The sequence below is a fragment of the Microtus oregoni genome, unplaced genomic scaffold (assembly GCF_018167655.1).
Source record: "Microtus oregoni isolate MIOR12 unplaced genomic scaffold, Mior012 000006F_ref0000085, whole genome shotgun sequence".
In the NCBI taxonomy this organism is placed as follows: Eukaryota; Metazoa; Chordata; class Mammalia; order Rodentia; family Cricetidae; genus Microtus; species Microtus oregoni.
The window spans coordinates 898,012-918,375 of NW_024543065.1; the positions used below are offsets into that span (position 1 = coordinate 898,012).

At 41.7% G+C, this 20,364-nt stretch overlaps 2 protein-coding genes across 2 annotated transcripts; one reads left to right on the forward strand and one right to left on the reverse strand.

Annotated features, from left to right (window-relative positions):
• The first annotated feature begins 4,845 nt into the window (after window positions 1-4,845).
• On the forward strand, window positions 4,846-5,276 carry LOC121450007 (60S ribosomal protein L31-like). Its single transcript, XM_041654668.1, has one exon. It carries the CDS (start codon window positions 4,852-4,854, stop codon window positions 5,227-5,229), a length of 378 nt encoding a protein of 125 aa, XP_041510602.1. The 5' UTR covers window positions 4,846-4,851; the 3' UTR covers window positions 5,230-5,276.
• An 8,951-nt stretch (window positions 5,277-14,227) lies between these two features.
• Window positions 14,228-18,683, reverse strand: Smim28 (small integral membrane protein 28). Its single transcript, XM_041653540.1, has 2 exons — window positions 18,556-18,683; window positions 14,228-14,590 (listed from the first exon to the last, which is right to left on the reverse strand). Exons 1-2 carry the CDS (start codon window positions 18,664-18,666, stop codon window positions 14,228-14,230), a joined length of 474 nt encoding a protein of 157 aa, XP_041509474.1. The 5' UTR covers window positions 18,667-18,683.
• Window positions 18,684-20,364: the final 1,681 nt, after the last annotated feature.

The window sequence follows — 20,364 nt, forward strand, 5'->3', positions numbered from 1 at the left end:
AAGTAAGGTCCAGCACAGCCAGGGCTAGGTAGAGAAAACCTGTCTCAAAAACCCATTAGGTAAAAAAGAAAGAAAAGAAAGGTAGCTAGCTGAAGGTGAATCTGGGAGCAAGCAACGTTCTTCCATGGTCTCTGCTTCAATTCCTGCCCCCAGGTTGCTAGCTGCATTCAGTGTGGAAATGTAAGCCAAATAAATAAACCCTTTCCTTCCCGAGTCACATTTGGGTAGTGTTTATCACAGAAGGCAAACGAGGACACTGACCCCTAACTCCTGGAGCCACCCTCTACGATGCTGCTAATTTCAGTTATCTTTATTTGGATGGTTTGGTTGGAAACCTAAAGCCCTAAAAACCAAAACAAAACAGAGGGCCTGTCCACCCTGCACCTCCCATCCTGGTAGGTGACTCTGGGTTTAGGTCATTTCTGGAAAACATCAAGGAACTAGGATGGTGTAAGTGTCTCTCAAAATCACCGAGTCCACACCTAACTCCTGGATACTTCATATGAGTAGAACCATGGCAGTGTGTTCTCCTGTGTGACTGACTTCCTTTGCTTAAAATGTTTTCAGTGTTTAGGCATGCTGTGGCTTCACTCTTTGTTTGTGTTCAAATAATGCCCTTTATAAACGTTTTGTTTATCAATCAGTAGTTGGTAGTTATTTGGTTGTTTCTGGGCTATTATGAACAATGGTGCCATCAGCATTTGTGCAGGGAGGGGCAGAGGGAAGGGAGGGAGGGAGAAAAGGGAGGGAGGGAGGGAGGGAGGGAGAGAGAGAGAGAGAGAGAGAGAGAGAGAGAGAGAGAGATTGTGCTCAGGTTTTCATTTCTCCTGGGTGGAATTTCTGGGTTAAGTGGTGAGTCTGCTTTGAACTGACAGGCTGTTCTTCAGCCATTTGGCACTCTTACCAGTAGAGTGTGGGTGCTCTATTTCCCTCCGTCCTCAGCAGTTACCTGACTGAAAATTGTACGTATTTTGTGGGTCTACAATTGGCCTTGTAGATGTGATTTCTATCACATGAAATTCAGAGTTTCACAGTGTTCAACTCAGTGGTGTTTAGCACATTCACCCGATGCCACTATCTAATCCCAGAATAGTCTGTTGTTGCAAAAAACAATCTGGGAAACTGAGCAGTCGCTCTCCCTTCCGACCTATACCCTTGTCCCAAAGCCTGGCATGCACTGATCTTGATCTACTTCCTGCATCTATAGATTTGCCTCTTCTGAGCATCTTGTATAGCATTTGCAAGCTCTGCCTGTGCTGTGGGCCAGATGGGTCCTCTGTTCTCTCATTGCTGGGAAATAGCCCATTGTTTGGACCTGGTAGTTGAAGCTACTTTCTTTCTTTGTCCTTCCCTGCCCCAGCTGTGCAAAGACCTCAGGCCACACAGTGTTGTCTAGCTGTTACATGGAATCTATTATTATTCAGAGCTAAACTTCAATTATTTAGTGCAAACTCAATAATGAATTTTGACGTTTTAAAAAAATTGCCTGTTACACTTACAGAATACACAATTCATAGAGATGTCAGCAGGTGACCAGGCTACTTTTCTATTTTTGAAATTGGTGATTAGGAACATACAAGAGCAGAAGAAAGGCAGGGTTTATTCCAAATTAGTGGGATCGTATTTTAGGACACGTTGAATAAAATCTAGAACTGTCAAGTGTTGTAGCTATATTGAAAATCATTAAGTTTCCTACTGATGAGTTCTGGTTAAATTGTTCTATTAGCTCAAACTTAACCAAAATTTGATGTGACACCATGAAATGTTTATTTACTTAAATAAAATTACAGTGGGGTAGCTTTATAGCAAGGGCTCTGTACTGTTAATCCCAACTGGAAAAGAGAGTGCCATATACTTTTCAACTATAACTGTAGCTGCATCTTCATGTCTGTGGACTCCTATTTTACACAGTCCCCATGAGTGCTGAGATCAATGTATCCTGAACCTTTACCACAGGGCAATACAGAGTAGGTTCCTGTGAGCTTTTAGCTATAACATTTTTGCCAACCAATCGGTACCTGACTTGTTTTATAAAGATGCCCTACTAAATATATATATATATATATATATATATATATATATATATATATATATATAATATACATGCAAATGTATATATATTGTTGATTCATAAACAGTGAACTTATGACCAATATTTTACTTTATGACTGAATGAAGCTTTTCTAGCACATGAATTTCTCCCCAAGGCTTTTTAACAACCTTCTCTTCCAATGAGGAGCAGTAGGCAGTACCTGGAGGCCATTGCACACAGAGACTCACCAGCCAAGAGTGCACGAAGAAGAAACCATGGTGGTGAGTGGACTGCAAACAGGTCATTGTTAGGATGTGACATCTGTAACAAGAAGGCAGAGCAGCCTCCCTGAGCTTAGTGGGGGTGGTGTGCACTGGGCAATCCAGAGGTGTCCTCACTCTGTGCATGTCCAGGAGAGACTGGAAAGCTCATGAGTACAGACCTCTGCTGTCTCTAAAGTCTCCTGCATTCCTCCGGCAGAGTGATCCTAAAGGCCCATGAACTGCCTGCCAGGCTCATACCCCTATTAGCTCCACGATGGTGCTGATTTTCTGCATTGCCTACTTTCATTGAGGCTGTTTAGAAAAACACTGATAAGAAAGATAAGAAACAGCTTCTTAGAGTTTGTGGAGCTACTGCCCACCATGGTAGAGAGGGCGTGCGAACAGGAGAGCGAGGTGGTTTGTGGCATCATAGTCTGCAGTCAGAAAACAGAAAAGATGAGAAGTGAGGCCAAGCTCTAAACTTCAAGCCCACCCGCACTTCAGTGACCCACCCCATAATGGTTCTACAATCTTCCAGAATAATGTCATTGGATGGAGACCAAGTGATCAAACTCACATGCCCATATGGGATATGTTACATTCAAGTGACAGTAACAAGTATTTGGATAATTCCAGCTCCGTCCAATGAGTTACTTGCAGATACCCTGAAGTCTTAGTTGAGACAGACCCTAGAGGTCCTGGAGAAGATGTCGGCTGTCCCTTTGGTACCCACAGAATCTATGAGGATAGGATGGAGAGATAGCTCAACACTGGCTGCTCTTCCAGAGGTCTTGGGTTCAATTCCAAGAACCCACATGGCAGTTTCCAACTGTCTGTAACCCCAGCTCCAAGTGATTTGACACTCTCACACATACAAATGTGTAGGCAAAACACCAGTGCACACAAAATAAAAATAAATCATTAAAAATAACATTTTTCTGACACTGTGGAGAGATAGGATTTTTAGAAATTATAGTTTGATGAGAATTTGCTCTGACTAGGACTGATAGGTAATGAAGCATTTTATCTATAAATAAAGTTTTCTTTCTAGCCTTCACATGTCTTAATGTGAAGTTGTCTCTTACTGTGGGATTGTGTCTTTGCCCCCACATTGTAATTACATGTTTGTTTTTAAACATTGTTTCTGCCATCTCAAATGTGCTAACTGTAAAATGGATAACTCCGTGCTATACTAGCAATAAGCACTATGCTGGCGACTTAGTTTTGATGAGAACTATGATACTCTTCTATTATTTAGACTCCAGACAACCTATGCAGAACAATTTTTACTGAGCACCTGCTCAGCAGAAGATAAATAATTGCTTGATAAATGTTGAATGAATGCCAAGAAGAGGCTTTATTAAATACATAAATAGCCATTGAATATTTTTAGGAGTACCTGTGAGCAAACCACCTTTTTTTGCACCGCAGGAAATGGAGAGAAATGTGTTGAATTGTGGGGTGAAGGGGTGAGGGAACTAAAATCTATGGTGCAAATGTGTTTACAAGCAAAAACATGGATTTCAGTGGGAGTAAGGTGTGTATGGCTTCTGGGACTTAGAGGCCCACCATATTTGTCTTAAAGAGCTCGTGTCCCGGGGACCGGGGACATGGCTCAGTGGTAAAGTATGACTACTCAAGCATGAGGCCTGGAGGATGCAACCCCAGCATCAAATAAAGTTGGTGTACATCCATAATCCCAGCACTGTAGGGCAAGCTAAGCAGATTGTCTAGCTAAAACTGGAACTTGAAACACCGAGAGACTTTGCCTCGAAACATACAGTGGAGAGTAACAGAGGAAGACACTGACCTCTGACCTCCACAGACACATGAGCATTCATGGACATGCACACATGCCTATACACACGACGTACAATGTTTAAAAGGGTTCATGCTTCCGAGTAAAACTAGACCACTAAGTATTTCACAACCAGATAGCGTATGGTTTCCAAAACATTTAGAAGAGTCCTAGTCCTTGACCATCTAGGAGAAAATGGTTCTAATAATAACGTGATTGAGATCAGTTGCTAAAGCCTTCAGGCAGCTAAATGAACCTTCCAGTTTTCAGTGTGGAGCTTTCAAAGTAGCTATAGAATCATCACACTGTGTCTTCACTGGGACACATTAAAGAACTGGCTCTTATTCCCATGTTTCTAGACAGCGTCTTTTTTATAAAACAATACATTTATTCATATGGATATTTTTTCCTGCTCAGTTTACTTTGATAAAAAAAAGTATCTCAAAAAAAAAAAAGTATCTCCAGAGAATGAGTAGATCTCAATAAGAAGAACAAACAGGAATCAGGTTGACCTCTTGATGACCTTTATAAAACTGAAGTGTTACAAGTGTTACAGTGGCTCACTGTCTCTGTTTCCTTTCAGCGTTCTAAGACAGTCGATTCTAAGCCTGTTTATGGGTGCTGCATGGTGGTCTCTCAGGTCATCCCATGCCTGATTATTTGGGGGTTTGCTTGTAGGAGCTCTGATCCAGACAGACATAAAGAAGTGACTGGTAATTAAGAATTGAAGGGCTCCTTTCCAGCTTGGGCCCGGCAGAATGGCTCCCGCAAAGAAGGGTGGCGAGAAGAAGAAGGGCCGTTCTGCCATCAACGAGGTGGTGACCCAAGAATACACCATCAACATTCACAAGCGCATTCATGGCGTGGGCTTTAAGAAGCGTGCTCCTAGGGCACTTAAAGAAATCCGGAAATTTGCCATGAAGGAGATGGGGACTCCAGATGTGCGGATTGATATCAGGCTCAATAAAGCCGTCTGGGCCAAAGGAATAAGGAATGTTCCATATCGTATCCGGGTACGTTTGTCCAGAAAACGTAATGAGGATGAGGACTCACCAAACAAACTCTACACATTGGTAACTTACGTGCCTGTTACCACATTCAAAAATCTACAGACAGTCAATGTGGATGAGAACTAACCTACTGAATCTCAAATAAAGTTGGAGAACAGCCAAAAAAAAAAAAAGAATTGAAGGGGGGGGGGCTGGAGAGATGGCTCAGAGATTAAGAGCACTTGCTGCTCTTTCAGAGGTCCTGAGCTCAATTCCCGGCAACCATATGGTGACTCACGGCCATCTGGAATGGGATCAGGTGCTCTCTTCTGTCATGCAGACATGCATGCAGGTGGAACACTATGTATATAATAAATAAATAAAGTAAAAGAAAAAAGAATGGAAAAGTTTTATCAGTCCCACCTAGGACACTAATACTTCTCAAGCTGCCTTCTAGGAAAGACTATTACTTCTAAAGAGTATTTCTAAGTCAGTGATTAAGAGTGTTGGCCTCTCTTTCAAACAACTGAACCATCCATGTCAGGTGACTTACAACTCCAGCTCGAGGGGACCCCAGATGCTTCTGCAAGCTTTTCAGTGAATGTGTGTGTGCGCGCGCACACACACACACACACAATGTAATACAATAAATATTATAAAATACCTAGTTCATCAACAACCAATACATGATTCTATTTGCAATGATCACTAGCAGTCCATGCTGTGTGACTCTTATTCCACAAATGAAATCATTAATTCTATATTAATTCAATTGGTATCAGTCGGGTAAACCAATGTCATGTGTGGGTGTTTCGTAAGAGTTAACTTGCTGTAAGTGTCTCTACTCTCCGCTGCTCTAATTAACTTAGATTATTCACACACGATTTATGAGCCAGAATCTGTTTGTAGATCATGGTTTGAGGAATTCTGGGTTAGGTGACTGTCCCACTTGGATCTGATACAGAGTCTCATACATTATTACCAATGGCTCTCATACCATTGAGCCACCCATTTTGTGTGTGTGTTTGTGTGTGTGTGTGGCATGTAGTCAGGCATAGTGCTAGAGCAGTAACTGAGAACTACATCCTGGTTCATAGGCAGCAGCCAGAGAAAACATGACACTGGGGCTGATGAGGATTTATGAAACCTCAAAACCTATCCCCAGTGACACACTTCCCCCAATAAGGTCACACCTCCTAATCCTTCTAATCCTTTCAAACAATTCCATTCCCTGGTGACTAAGCATTCAAATCTATGAGCCCATGGGGGACCCGTCTTTTTCAAGCCACAAGAGCTTGAAAAAGTCACTTTTCCACCAACTCAGAAGAAGGTGTTTCCTTCTTGACTAAAATTTGCATTTAAGAATCTGTTTTCGCCGGGTGGTGGTGGCGCACACCTTTAATCCCAGCACTCAGGAGGCAGAGGCAGGTGGATCTCTGTGAGTTCAAGACCAGCCTGGTCTACAAAAACTAGTTCCAGAACAGGCTCCAAAGCAACAAAGAGAAACCTTGTCTCAAAAAACAAAACAAAGAATCTGTTTTCAGTCAGGTCCCAATACTTCCTGTCTGTGTGGTCTTGGGCACATGTTTCAGTTCAGGGAATCATTTCTACAAATAGACACTGCTGTGAATTGTAACCCCCACGCCCACCGATACTATGTGACAGTACAGTACTACTCCTGAATTGCGGTGCCTGCACTGCAGGACCATTGGTGAGTCTCAGGCAAGGGCCTGGAGATTTAAAACACACAAAGCCACACAGGCAGAGACATGGGTCATCCTTGAAACAGGAATTCCCCCTTTATTGTGTCCAGGGGCAGCTTATTTAGGGATCCTTAACTGATAGCCATGCCCCGGCCAAACCCACCAGAAACTACTTCCCTGCCATCAGGAATTCATGCTCAGAGCAGTTGCAAGCATACCATGTTGTTTATAAGAAATTTAGGATCTGAGGGTTGACAGCTCCCAACATGGATTAGTTGTGAAATGTCTCTATAAACTCACAAATACGTGCTCCCTAGATGGTTGCACTATTCTGAAAGGTTGTCCAAACTTTAGGGGGCGGAGCCTCAGAAATGACAGTTATCACTTAGCCTAGTGATGGAGGAAGGTCATGGTTAATTAATAAAGAAACTGCTTGGCCCTGATAGGTTAGAACATAGGTGGCTGGAGTAAACAGAATAGAATGCTCGGAGGAAGAGGAAGTGAGGTAAGACGGGACAGACGTGATGAAGCAAGCCACCAGGTCAGACATGCTGAATTTTTCCCGGTAAGACTGGTGCTACACAGATTACTAAATATGGACTAGGCAAGTTGTCAGAATTAGCCATTAAGAGGCTAGAACTAATGGGCCAAGTAGTGTTTTAAATTAATACAATTTGTGTGTTGTTATTTCGGGGCATAAGCTAGCCACGCAGCCGGGAGCCAGGTGGCAGGAATGCAGCCCACAGCTCCTTCAACAGCCTAGTACTTTGCATGTTCTGTCCTGATACATGGTAATTATTCAGACAGCCTTTTGTGGATAAAAGCTATGAATTTTTCCTGATTTAATGTCTTAAAGATGCTTTCTAGTCCACTGGAGACTTTAGTTAAGATGTGCACATTCTCCTCTGTGCCTTGATTATACCCCCTCATTCTTAATCTTTTCTGGCTAGAATTATTTCCCCCTCAAATACTATTTAGCTGTTAAAAATCTAATTCTTCTGGATGTGATTTTTTTTTTCAATTCTGCTATTTCTCGGAGTAAGAGCAATTAGTATTACCAGGGTTTGCTAGTTATGCCAACATTTAAATAAGAATATGCTGTATAGGGGCTGGAGAGATGGCTCAGTAGTTAAGAGCACTGCTTGCTCTTCCAGAGGTCCTGAGTTCAATTCCCAGCACCCACATGGTGGTGGCTCACAACCATCTGTAATGAGATCTGGCGCCCTCTTCTGGGGTGCTGTCATACACGGAGGCAGAATGTTGTATACATAATAAAAAAGAATATGCTGTATCTATTTGCTCCTAATACCGTTCTGAGACATCCTGGGAGGACCCACTTCTACTTGGTCTACAGGTCTTGGTCACCACAAAAGGTTCCAGAGAACTGTCTAGTCTTCAGAGTCAAGGGACTCAGACTCTAGGCTTAACGTTGTAGCATCTGTCCACTGCTAAGAGCCAGAAGCTCCAACATCCCAGGCCCATAGAGAGACCGCAACACTGGCGAGACTGAGCCCACCATATCTAAGCTGTATAACATTAGAAGATCCCCTTACCCTTGCTTCTCTCTGGCTGCTGCTGACACTCCCTGCTGTCAAACACGGAAGGAAGAGAAAGCTGTTAGACACCGGCATTTGCAGGGCTTCCTGTCCACCCACAATTTCTATCTAGGAAGAGCACAAGGACCTTCACCCAGTCAGTGGGTGGCTCTGCCTGCTGCTAACCTTGCCTTGCAAACTGAGTTGGCTTAGTGTGCAATAGACATTTGTAAAGAATGCTGGGTAATGTGTGAGGGCTTACAGCTCCATTTGAAAATCTTTACCCTACTTGTGTCCATGGTGAAACTCGCCTGTATTTTGTGGTCTGCTTGTGTTATCTGGCATAATAACCTTTCAGCCTTAATTTCCTATTGCAACTCTGGCTTTATTTCTATTTGGCTAGTCTGGGTGAGTCCTAGTTTCTGTTTCTTAAAGTTCATCGAGTATGTTGGGGACTATTATTTTCAGGTGTGTGACTTTTGTTTACGATGCATTTGATTAACTGTGAAGCTGTGATTCTTTGCCTGTCTAAAACACCTGATGGGCTAATAAAAAGATGAATGGCCAATAGTGAGGCAGAAGCGAGGATAGGCGGGGCTGACAGGCAGAGAATATAAAAGGAGAAATGAAGAGGAGGAGCAGCAGCAGGAGGAGGAGGAGCAGCGGGAGCAAGAGAACAAGGAGAGGAGGACCTCAGGGGCCAGCCACAGAGTAAGAAAGAAAGATATACAGAAGTAAGATAAAAGCCTAGAGGGAAAAGGTAGACGGGGTAACAGAAGTGAAGAAAAGCTGGCAAGAAACAAGCCAAGGTAAGACAAGGCATTCATAAGTAATAATAAGCCCCCGTGTGTGATTTATTTGGGAGCTGAGTGACAGGCCCCTCAAAAAGCCAAAAGAATGAAACATTACACAGCACAAGATATTTTGCTATGTAATCAGGCTTGCCATTCCTTGGTTTGGTCGTTTGAATGAGAAATTTCCACCATGCCAGTATTTGAATAATTGGTCCCCTGCTGATGGCACTATTTGGGGGTGGTTTAGGAGTTGAGGCCTTGCTGGAAGAGGTATATCACTGGGGGTGGGCTTCGAGGTTAGATAGTTGTTGGGACTAATGAGTCCTGGCCTTCAGGTGCTCTTCCCTCCTAGAACCTTCTAATTGAAGTTACTAGAAGCTGTGCCTAGCTTAGAGGATCAGAGGATGGGATTTTCACCCGTTGGCCATTGACTGCAGTATATTTAAGCCTGCATGTTGCTAATAAAGAGGGGCTTTTGGTACCAGTGTTGGAAGGTCTGTGTCGGTCTGTCTCTGCATGTGTATCTTCAACCTCTAGCTCCTTGCTGGAAGCTCCTGAACTGGATTCTAGGGCATAGAGCGCAGACGGGGGCCGTGGTGTGCGGCAGATAGTCACACCCCATTTCCAGGATGTGAGTGCTTAGCCTCCTGTCACCAGGTCTGCTGGTTGCTATGTTTCCCTATTGTGATGGACTCCTTGCTCTGAAACCATAACCTCAAATGAGCTCGCTCTTGTACAAGTTGCCTTGGTCATAGTATGTATCAGAGCAACAAGAAAGGAACTAAAACACTGAGTGTGTTACCGGGGCCAGTGAATATTTTCCGAGAGAAACCAGACAGTAAATGTAGGATCTGAAGGTTATACGCAGCTAATTGGACTTTGAGTGTTGGGGATACAGGGCCTTGAGCCACAGATCTCTAGAGAAACCAGGAATTTTAAGCATGCAGGATTCTCTTCCCAATGAGAAAGATGTAAAAAAAAAAAAAAAAACAAAACCAAAAACCAAAACCAAAACAAACAAAAAACTGTTCTTTCATCTAGAAAGCTGGGAATTGGAGGTGGTTAATAACCCTTTGCTCTGTGTTATCTGTTGGGATAGGGCATACCCAGATCCTAATACCAGGACCCGATGTGGCTAGTAATCTAAATGGCCCTTACAGCTCTCCCACAATGAGGACCAGAGATTCCTAATAGTCTAAATGATTCTTGTAGTCAGAGGCCACCCTGAGCTCCCACAACCAGGACCAGAGGTGGCTAATAGTTCAAGTGATCTCTATGCTATCTATATGACCGACACAGGACCAGACCCTTCCTTAGGCCTGTAAGCTAGTATAGGCAACCTGTCAGTAGAATCCATCTTGGAAGAAATGACATATGCCCTGAGTTAAGGGTCAATGTAATTACTCTTTCTTGTGCACTGGGGATCATATTACACCAGGAACATTTTCCCCAGATTGCACTGAGTTTTAAGTATGCCGAAAATGACACACCTGGTTTTACACTCTTTAGAAGTCTTGTTCCAGGTGGATGAAGTCAATCTGGGCTGAGTTTTCATTCTCATCTCTTCACGCCATTCACTTCCCTGCCTGACACCTGTGGGCACCCCCTCCTTGGGAGAAAAAGGTAGCCATAGTTGGGAGGAAGAGTGTCTGTGAGCCAATAACACTCCACTTTTAGACTCTGAAATGTGGTGTGCCCGAAAATGTCCTCATGTTTTTCAACTATTCAAAAAAACACCCTTGTGTTGTTGGAGGTACAGAAACAAGTGGCATGTAGGATCTGGCAAGTCCAGCCTTATAGTTTGTATCTGTGTTCCTGCTTTAGTTTGGTGGCATAAAGTATTTCATTCCCTAGATTGCAAGAGCATTTAAAACAAGTCTTAATCGTTTTTTAAATTATTTTCTGTGTATGGATGCTTTTCCTGCATGCATGTCGGTGTATCATCTGTGTGCCTAGTGCTCGCAGAAGTCAGAAGAGGGCATTGAGTCGCCTGTTGTGAGCCATTAGGGCTGGGAATTGAACTCTCGTCCTCTGGAAAAGCTCTTACCTGCTGAGCCATCTCTTCAGGGACTAACAGTGAATGTCATCAAAACACTTTAAAACATGGTAATGTTGGGGCTGGAGGGATGGCTCAGTGGTTAAGAGCATTGCCTGCTCTTCCAAAGGTCCTGAGTTCAATTCCCGGCAACCACATGGTGGCTCACAACCATCTGGAATGAGGTCTGGTGCTTTCTTCTGGACTGCAGACATACACACAGACAGAATATTGTATACATAATAAATAAATAAATATTTTTAAAAAAACATGGTAATGGCCGGGCGGTGGTGGCGCACGCCTTTAATCCCAGCACTTGGGAGGCAGAGGCAGGCGGATCTCTGTGAGTTCGAGACCAGCTTGGTCTACAAGAGCTAGTTCCAGGACAGGCTCCAAAACCACAGAGAAACCCTGTCTCGAAAAACAAAAAAAAAAAAAAAAAAAAAAAAAAAAAAAAAAAACCAAACATGGTAATGCCTGTCTTTAGCCGTCTTTAGAAACTGTAGCTGTTGGGATTATTTGGTCTATGTGTAGCAAGCCCAGTCTAAATGATTGACAATTGTATGGAACGGTGAAATACAGGCTTAGTTACAAACATTGCTGCTCTACTCACTCAGCCGTCAGTGCGCGTTTCTTATTTTCCTGTTCTGTTACTCTCATTTTCAGTAAGGAATGATGCTTGACTCATGGTTACAAGACAGCGGTAGTAGCCCCAGACATCACATGCAGATATGTGACATCCAACAAAGACTTAAGAATGCTTCATGTGCTTTGTGCATTTGTATTGGATTTTATGTGTGCATGCATGTGTGGGGGGGGTGCTTGTATATTTACATGCATTTCAAGGCTGAAGTTTAACATTGGGTGACTTCTTTAATTACTCTGTATATTATTACTATTATTAGAAGTATTAGTATTATTGAGACAGTCTCTTACTGAAACCAGACTTCACCAATTAGAGTAAACTATCTGGCTAACAAGCCCAAGAGAGCCCCTGCTTTCTGCCTCTCCATTGCTGGCAGACTACTGATTACCTGGCTTTTTAATGTGTGTTCTTGGCAATCAAACTGAGGCCCGTATGCTTGCCTGGCAAACATGTTACTGACTGAGGCTTCTCCTCAACTGGGTGGTAAGATCCCTACTGTACTTGTTTATTTCCTTCATTAGAATTTTTTTTTTTTTTTTTTTTTTGGTTTTTCGAGACAGGGTTTCTCTGTGGCTTTGGAGTCTGTCCTGGAACTAGCTCTGTAGACCAGGCTGGTCTTGAACTCACAGAGATCCGCCTGCCTCTGCCTCCCGAGTGCTGGGATTAAAGGCGTGCGCCACCATCACCCGGAGAATTTTTATTACAAGAAATTTCCCAGCTGGGCGTTGGTGGAGCTCACCTTTAATCTCATTACTTGGGAGGCAGAGGCAGGTGGATCTCTAGGAGCTTGAGACCTGCCTGGTCATCAGAGCCAGTTCCAGGACAGGCTTCGATGCTACAGAGAAACCTTGTCTTGAAAAACAAACAAACAAACAAACAAACACAAAACAAAAACAAAAATCCCTAAAAGAAATTCTATTGATTTTCCACCTTTGTAGGTTATATTTGCTTTAGTTTTCTGAGCTAAAACCATTCTTATCAGATTACATTTTAAAAGAAAAGTACCCTATTTTTGCTTACTTTGTTTTCCTACAATCTACAACATTGGCAAATATGGCATAAAAATGTCAAAAAGATAAAAGCTGCACTGTTTTAATCATCTGTGCTCATCAAAGCATTGTCTAGTTTATATTGTAAAAACAGCAAAAGTTGTTTTTAAGAAAGTATATTAGTAAGATTTGAAGAATTATGTAATACACACACACACACACACACACACACACACACCAACACCAAAGCCTACTTTGTTATCTCCATGGCTGTTGGCGATCCACCTCCCAGTTGGGAACACTTACCTCTACTTCTCCATTTGAAAACCATCAAGGCAGATTGCTATGAACCCCAAACTAGCCTACAGTGAGAGCCCCAAACCCATGAGGAGTGTGGGCTGAAGTCCCACCTGAATGAGATCTGGGGGTAAACATCTCCGGCTGCAGAAGCACTCCTTGTCAGGACACAGAGGCCACGCTTCTGGTCACAGTTCTGCCTTTACAGGGCTATTACATCGGACAGTGGCTTAGCTCTAGCTTCAATGTCTGTAAAGCTAGGGTTGTGATTTTGTGGTTTATGAGGTTTCTGTTAGGGGCAAACCTGTTCTATTTAAGTATGTGACCCCAAGTTTTTGAGCTTTATTTTCAATGACGAAAACTACAACAGAGTCAATTATGGTATTCTAGTGCAATACAGTAGCACTACAGGATATGAAAACGACGTAGCATAAAAATAGTAAGACAATGCAAGACTATAGTAACTGTCACTTCTCCATAGCATTGGTGTCCTGGGAGACATTCTGATGGAACCCAGACAAATTCCATTCCTACTCCAGAAACTGAACCAGAGGGCAGATATGAGTGCTATATAGAAAGGAAATAATGCTAGAAAGGGTTATTTTTTAACTAAAATATTTGCAAACCTATATTTCCATTTATATTGAAACACAGACCATGACTCTTTACAATTTACTCTAAAGCTCTAGAGATGTCTTCTGTTGCTTCTAGAACTCTTTCTTGAAATGATCAGAGAAGTAAAGCTAGAAGACTCTGCAAAACTGGTTTAGGAGAACAAATTTCATGTGGCAGCAAAAGCAGTGGCCGTTAGCTGGCCTGGCCTTTTCCCCCTGGCTGCTCAGAACCATCCTTAGTTTAGGAACTCACCTAGTCATTCAGCTGTTCATTTCCCTCTCAACACTGAACTTTTCCACTTCTCTAAGGGGTGTTGTTGACTTAGGGGGTTCAGTTATGTCTAAGAACCTGGGGGTCTCTTGCCTAAGGAACTGGGATGTAGTTCTGTTTCATACTCAGAAAACAGCCTAAGGGTAGGGCGGCAACGAGTCGCAGCTTCTTGGGTCTGGACGGCCTTTTCTCCTGCACGTCTGTAAAGATTGGCAGCGTGTTTTAGAGGGTTTCCGGAAGATTTAACTTTTGCTCCTCCGGTCAGGGTGACTCTTCTTTATTCTGAGGCAGTGTGTCCAGGACCTCTTTCCCAGGCGGGTTCCCCATGGCTTCTTCGTAGGAGGGTGGCAGGCAGGTCACGTGCAGAGTCCCAGAGACTGGCAGTGGGGAGTAGGGGACACTCTGCTCGCTGCCCCAAGGCAGACTGGGCAAGAAGTCGGTCACCTCTCCGGAAGTGGGCTCTGGGAGGTCGATGCTGAACACCTGGCCTTGGACCTGTCGGGCCTGGCAGCGTCGGTACAGGAAGAGCAGCAGGAAGGCCAGGAAAAGCATGATGGTGGCCGGAAGCAGGATGCACAGGAAAGGCTCCACATCCGCCTGGGCGGAACTCACCTGCTGGGTGCCCTGCAGTTAGCAATGAGATGAGACAGAAGAGGAGGGAAGGTGGGTCTCGTGAGTATACCCAGGGACCCCTAGGTGAAATAAAGTGAATGACACACCAAAGTGTATATTCAGAATATCCAAGCACACATTGACATCGAAGTTAAAAATGTTAGAATATCTTTATTTTGGTAAGTCCCACCTATTATTTTCATTGGGAACCCTTATCACTTAAATGCTTACTTTGTTTAAAATTAGGCCAACAGTGTTTTATTGGCACAGATGACTTACATAACGGTTCATCTTTAATTCTGGAACAAAAATCTCACATGGTTATAAGTTCGTACCACATGTAAATAATTAATGAGTTTGGGTTTCATAGCTGCACTTAGAGTTATAATTAATCCCGATTATGTAATATTGGTATGACCAACAGAATTGAAAGTTTATTGATCTATATATTTTTATTTTTGTAGGAGATGTTGAGACAGTCTTGCTATGGTTGGCTTTGAACTTGTAGAGATTCTCTTTGCCTCTGACCCCTGGCTGCTGGGATCATAGGTATACACCACTACCTGTGACTTGAAAGTTTCTGAAATTTTTAAGAAAAAAAGAACTTACACATAATCCAATATGGTGATTCAAATCTGTAATCCCAGCATTGGGGAGGGAAGGGGTGAAGGGAGAGGAGTCCGATGAGCCTACCCTTTGCTGCACAGTGAGTTTGAGATCAGCCCAGGGTACATGAGTGAAAACAAGCAAATCACATGAAAATTCTCATACAACCCAAAGGGTTTTAATTTTACAGTGTTAGCTCACAAGAATAATAATGGTTCCTGATGGGGTAAATAATGTCACGAACTGATGCTTCAATAGCAGAGTTGAAATACAAGCTAAAAATGCTGTTGTAATTGCATGTATACTGTTTTAAGATCAGTTACTAAGGGGCTGGAGAGATGGCTCAGTGGTTAAGAGCACTGCCTGCTCTTCCAATGGTTCTGAGTTCAATTCCCAGCAACCACATGGTGGCTCATAACCATCTGTAGTGAGGTGCCCTCTTCTGGCCTTCAGGCATACACGCAGAGAAAATATTATATACATAATAAATAATTGTTTTAAAAAAAGATCAGTTACTAAGGATGCATTTCAAAGTCTGTGTATTATATAAATAAAACACAATGTAAAAATGCAAATATCTGTGACCATGGGAAAGGAAATATTTTAGAGGTGAAAAGAATGTGATGATGATAAATAATAATAATAATAATAGAGGCTAAAGAGATGGCTCAGAGATTATGAGCACTCACTGCTCTTCCCGAGGTTCCGAGTTCAATTCCCAGTAACCACTTAGAGGCTCACAACCATCTATAATTAGATCTGATGCCCTCTTCTGGTATGCAGGCAAAATGTGCAGACAGAACACTGTACACATAATAAATAAGCAAATCTTTAAGAATAAATAAAGGAAGAAAAAGATAGGAGGAACGAAAGTAAAATGAAAACAAAATAAGGCAATGAGATAGCAAGTTCACTGCATAGGAATAGTGAGCATAGACGCTGCCTCGAGAGTTGTTGCCCTCCTCCTCACTCTTACTGTTGGACTTCTGTATGATTTTGATGGAATTGACAGGACAACTGACTCATCTTGCTTTGTGTGGATAATCTTTCCTTATTCCCTAAAGGCTTTACAATGTGTGTTTTCTGGCTCAGAGTTAGATGTTGGTTCTGTGCTTACACTGCCATATTTTTTTATTCTTGGTAATACATGAATTCGGAACTTTTACCTCAAGGAAACTAGAAAGCCAAACCCTTCATAAGAAACAGAGCAGCTGTGGTCTTTGAGTTTTGACAGCTATCATTTTTGAAATCCCTCTCCTCTGTGACCATGGAGAACACTTACCCTCTCTGGATGTGAGTTTTCTCCTCTTGGTAATGGAAATAATGGTGTCTGATTTTGAGGATTACCAAAAGAACAAAGTGAATTAATGTGTTTAAAGATCTCAGAGAATGGTGAGTCTTTATCTTCATGTTTCAACGGTCTCAAATTTTCTAACAGTAAAATACTAAAGACAGCTGGGTAGTGGTAGCACACACCTTTAATCCTAGTGCTTGGGACACAGATGCGTGAGGATCTCTGTGAATTCAAGGCCAGCCTGGTCTACAAAGTCAGTTCCAGGACAACCAGGGCTACACAGAGAAACTCTGTTTCAAAAAAAATAAATCCTAAGATTAAAAAGAAAACAGAAAAAAACCCTAGAAATTGTGTTAATAAGGCTAGAAAGTAAGGTGAGCATAAAACATAGTACTACTAAATTCATATTTAATGTGTATATGTATATATTCAATAGAAATTAGTAATATATTTTGTGGTTGATTGATATTTTTAAACTAGAGAAGTTTTTGTTTTCTCACATGTAATCTAGTTTAATATCGGAATAATGTACTTAATATCTATTGAGACATTTTATGGACCTTTTGGTTGTAAAAGCATAAAAAGTCATAAAACAATAAAGAATCCATTGACATAACAAATCAAATTTGAGTAAAGAAGAAATTTAACTATAATTTGTTTTCTCTTTCTAGTTTAATCATTAATATGTTAAAGCTACCATCCTTTTTAAAATAATAATCACCCTAAAAAACACAGATCTTTTTTTGCAAAGTATTTTTAAATTTATTTTATATTAATAACAGATGATAATGCTTTCTGGTCTACTATGGTCATCAAATTTTAAATTCTCTATAATACTTGATAAATTTAATATGCACTGGATACAAAGATACTTAACATTCTATTTAAAAGGTTTGTCATAGATGCTGCTGCTTACAATGATGATACCTTTAGTATTATCACTATTAGTTGCAAAAAATGAGAAAGAAAAAATAATACAGCCCTAAATGAAATCATTATTACTGTTAGTTACTTTTGTGCAAATGCTAAATAGTATTAGAAGTGTTCTTGTTTTGCTCTATTATTTATCATTCAGAGTACTGCAACCTCTTGAGACAAAGTACTTTATTTTTCCAGTTAAGAAAAATTTCAGAGCTATAGGTCAAATGCATTATAGCACTTTTAATTTCCTTATTTGATTATTCATGCTGTGATGGCTGAAATTATTATTAATATAGAAAAGTTATTATTCCTTAATATAGAAAAGTTATTATTCCTGCTCAAAGCCTCTAAAATTATTTCCTGTGCTCAAAGTTGTTAATTTCTAATAATTTTCTGATGTCTGTGCTTACTCAAGGGACATTTTAGGAAAATTCTGAGTTCAAGCTATAGCATGGGAAGGATCTATCTTTTTATTCACTAGTATGTATTTTCTATGAATACAGGTTTAGGAGATTTTAAACACCAATCTCTCCAGTTTTCTAGAAAATGAGAAAATAAGTTCATTTCCATTTCTTGTGTGGTCAACCTGCTATCATTTACCCTCTAATTTTATAGCATCTTTGTTCTTAGATTTCTATATTTCTTTTCTTTAATGCTGCTCAAGATTGATACTCCTTGGTGGTTTGCCAGACAACTCGAAGCAGCTGCTGTATTTCTTAGTGAAAGAGAAAACTTCCTCAATCCCCTGCTCTCCTTCCTGAAGATGCTCGGTTTCTGTGAACTGTTAGGCACGGCACTCACTAGGCAACTGGGAAGAACAGCCTAAACCTCTTAGTCTTGTATTTAGCATCTAGACATTGCATGCTGAACAAAGAACACAGCTACAACACATTAATAAAAAGCTCTTGGTTTCTAGCCTCAGGTGTTCTTTGATCTATAATTGATAGAACAAATATTCCGATACATTCATTGTTGCCAACCCCGTCCCCCAGCTCTCACGTATTTCCTACAGATTGCTAATCACAGAACTCAAATTCTTATTATATCAGTTTAATACTCTGCGTGTCCACTAAGTTTTAAAATACAGGCATTGTTGGGTTAAAGAGCTAAGTAACATACTTCAGGGGGAAAAATGGCTGAATCCAGAGATACAGACCTGCAGTTGGGTCTCCAGAAGTGGCAGGCTGGGTTCGCTGGTTAGCCACTCGTACGTCCCCCTGCCAGCATGGCCAAACTTTCTCCAGCTGCTGCCCAGCAGTCCCCTCATGTTCCTTCCACCCGGCTGCCCAGATACCACAATGCTGCTTGCTCTTGGCTTGGATTCAGGGTGGGTGTGTTGGTAAACCTGCCTTCTGATGAGTGGCAAGAGGAAAAATAATCCAAGCCGAGGGACTTCTCTGGACTGGGTTAAAACTCAGTGCTTTTCGGTGGGTTTTGTGGCCTTTCTCACCAGAAGGGTCGCAAAATGTTCTTAGAAATGGCAAAGATTCCAGGTGAGTTCCGTGCATTGCGCCCTTAGAAAGTGTGGATTCATGCTCTCTGTGTATAAAGAGCTGTTCATATTTAGACGTGACTAAGACCCACCTCCTTCCCTGACCATTTTCTTCTCAGAGCCACATCTGATCAAACAAAACCACACAGGCTGAATTATCCTCAATGGTTCCTGGATTCCATCGTACGAAACAGCAAAGAGGTATTTGGTAGAGAATCAAGGACCATTAATAATTCTTTACTGAATTATTTATATGAAAGATGCCTAATGATAAAATTGTACAGAAGCCAGACGGACAATAGCTTAGATTGTTTGGATACGATGTTTGCTGATTTCATTTTTTTAAAATTGAATTACCAGTATCTAAATAGTCTTCCTTCTGGTTTTCTTGTAAACTTTATACAAACACTGATAGCAAGCTTCAGATAAGAGGCTTTCAGATTGATGTTTTCTAGGCTAACTTGGGGATATTTAATCACAAATGTGTGCTAATTAACATTTAAAACATTGTCTTAGCCTGCTTATGCTACTATAACAGAATAAGAGTGGGTAACTCATGATGAATAGAAGGTCAAATGTTATGGATCTGAAGTCAGGAGAGTCCAGTATCAAGGTGCTAGCATTTAGTATGTGGTGAGGAGATGCTTCACGTGTCCTCACATGCTGGATAATAAAAGGTCTGGTTAGTCATGTGATAACCCCTTCATAAGGATGTCAATCCTACTCATGAAGGAAACAGTATCACAGCCTGAAGACCTCTGAGGCCCCCCTCTCGATTCTATCACATTGGTAATACCTAAATTTGGAAGGGGGTACATTCAAGCCACAGCAGATGTGTTTGGGATGAAGTGACCGTCATAGATTGAAATATTTCTTAACTTGGATTTTTTTCTCCTTAATTAGAATTGTCATCTATTGGCCCATGGTGGGCTAAGGCTATGTTTCAGGGAGTTACATACTTAGAAATAGGTACAATTTGGCAGGGAGGACCCATAGTTACTACCAATATCTTTCTAAGACCACTGTCCTGCCTGACAGAACTCAGTCCTTGCCTAACTTCTGTGTGTTGTGAGTGTTTGCTAGGTTTTCCAGTGTTCTGTCAGTATCCTCGGATACAAGTCTTTCCTGCCTTATCCTTTTATTTTATTGTGCAATTAGCTTACTTTGTACCTTTAGTTAAGATGCTGCCTTGTTTGTTAACACATTATACCAGAAGCATCCAGCAACCTGTATCTTGTGTGACACTGTCCCTGGGGAGATGGGAACAAATGAGTACTCACCCCAGATAGGGAACTGATCACAAAGCAAAGTGGCTCTACCACCAAAGTCCAGCATGTGAACCAGTCCATTCCATTGGGTTAGGTACAAGAATAAGAGGGAAGGGTGAGTCATGGGAGCAGAGATGACAATGGTATCACCAGAGTCTACCTCAACATAGGTGACAGATCCTGAAACCTGGCCATCTGAACTGTA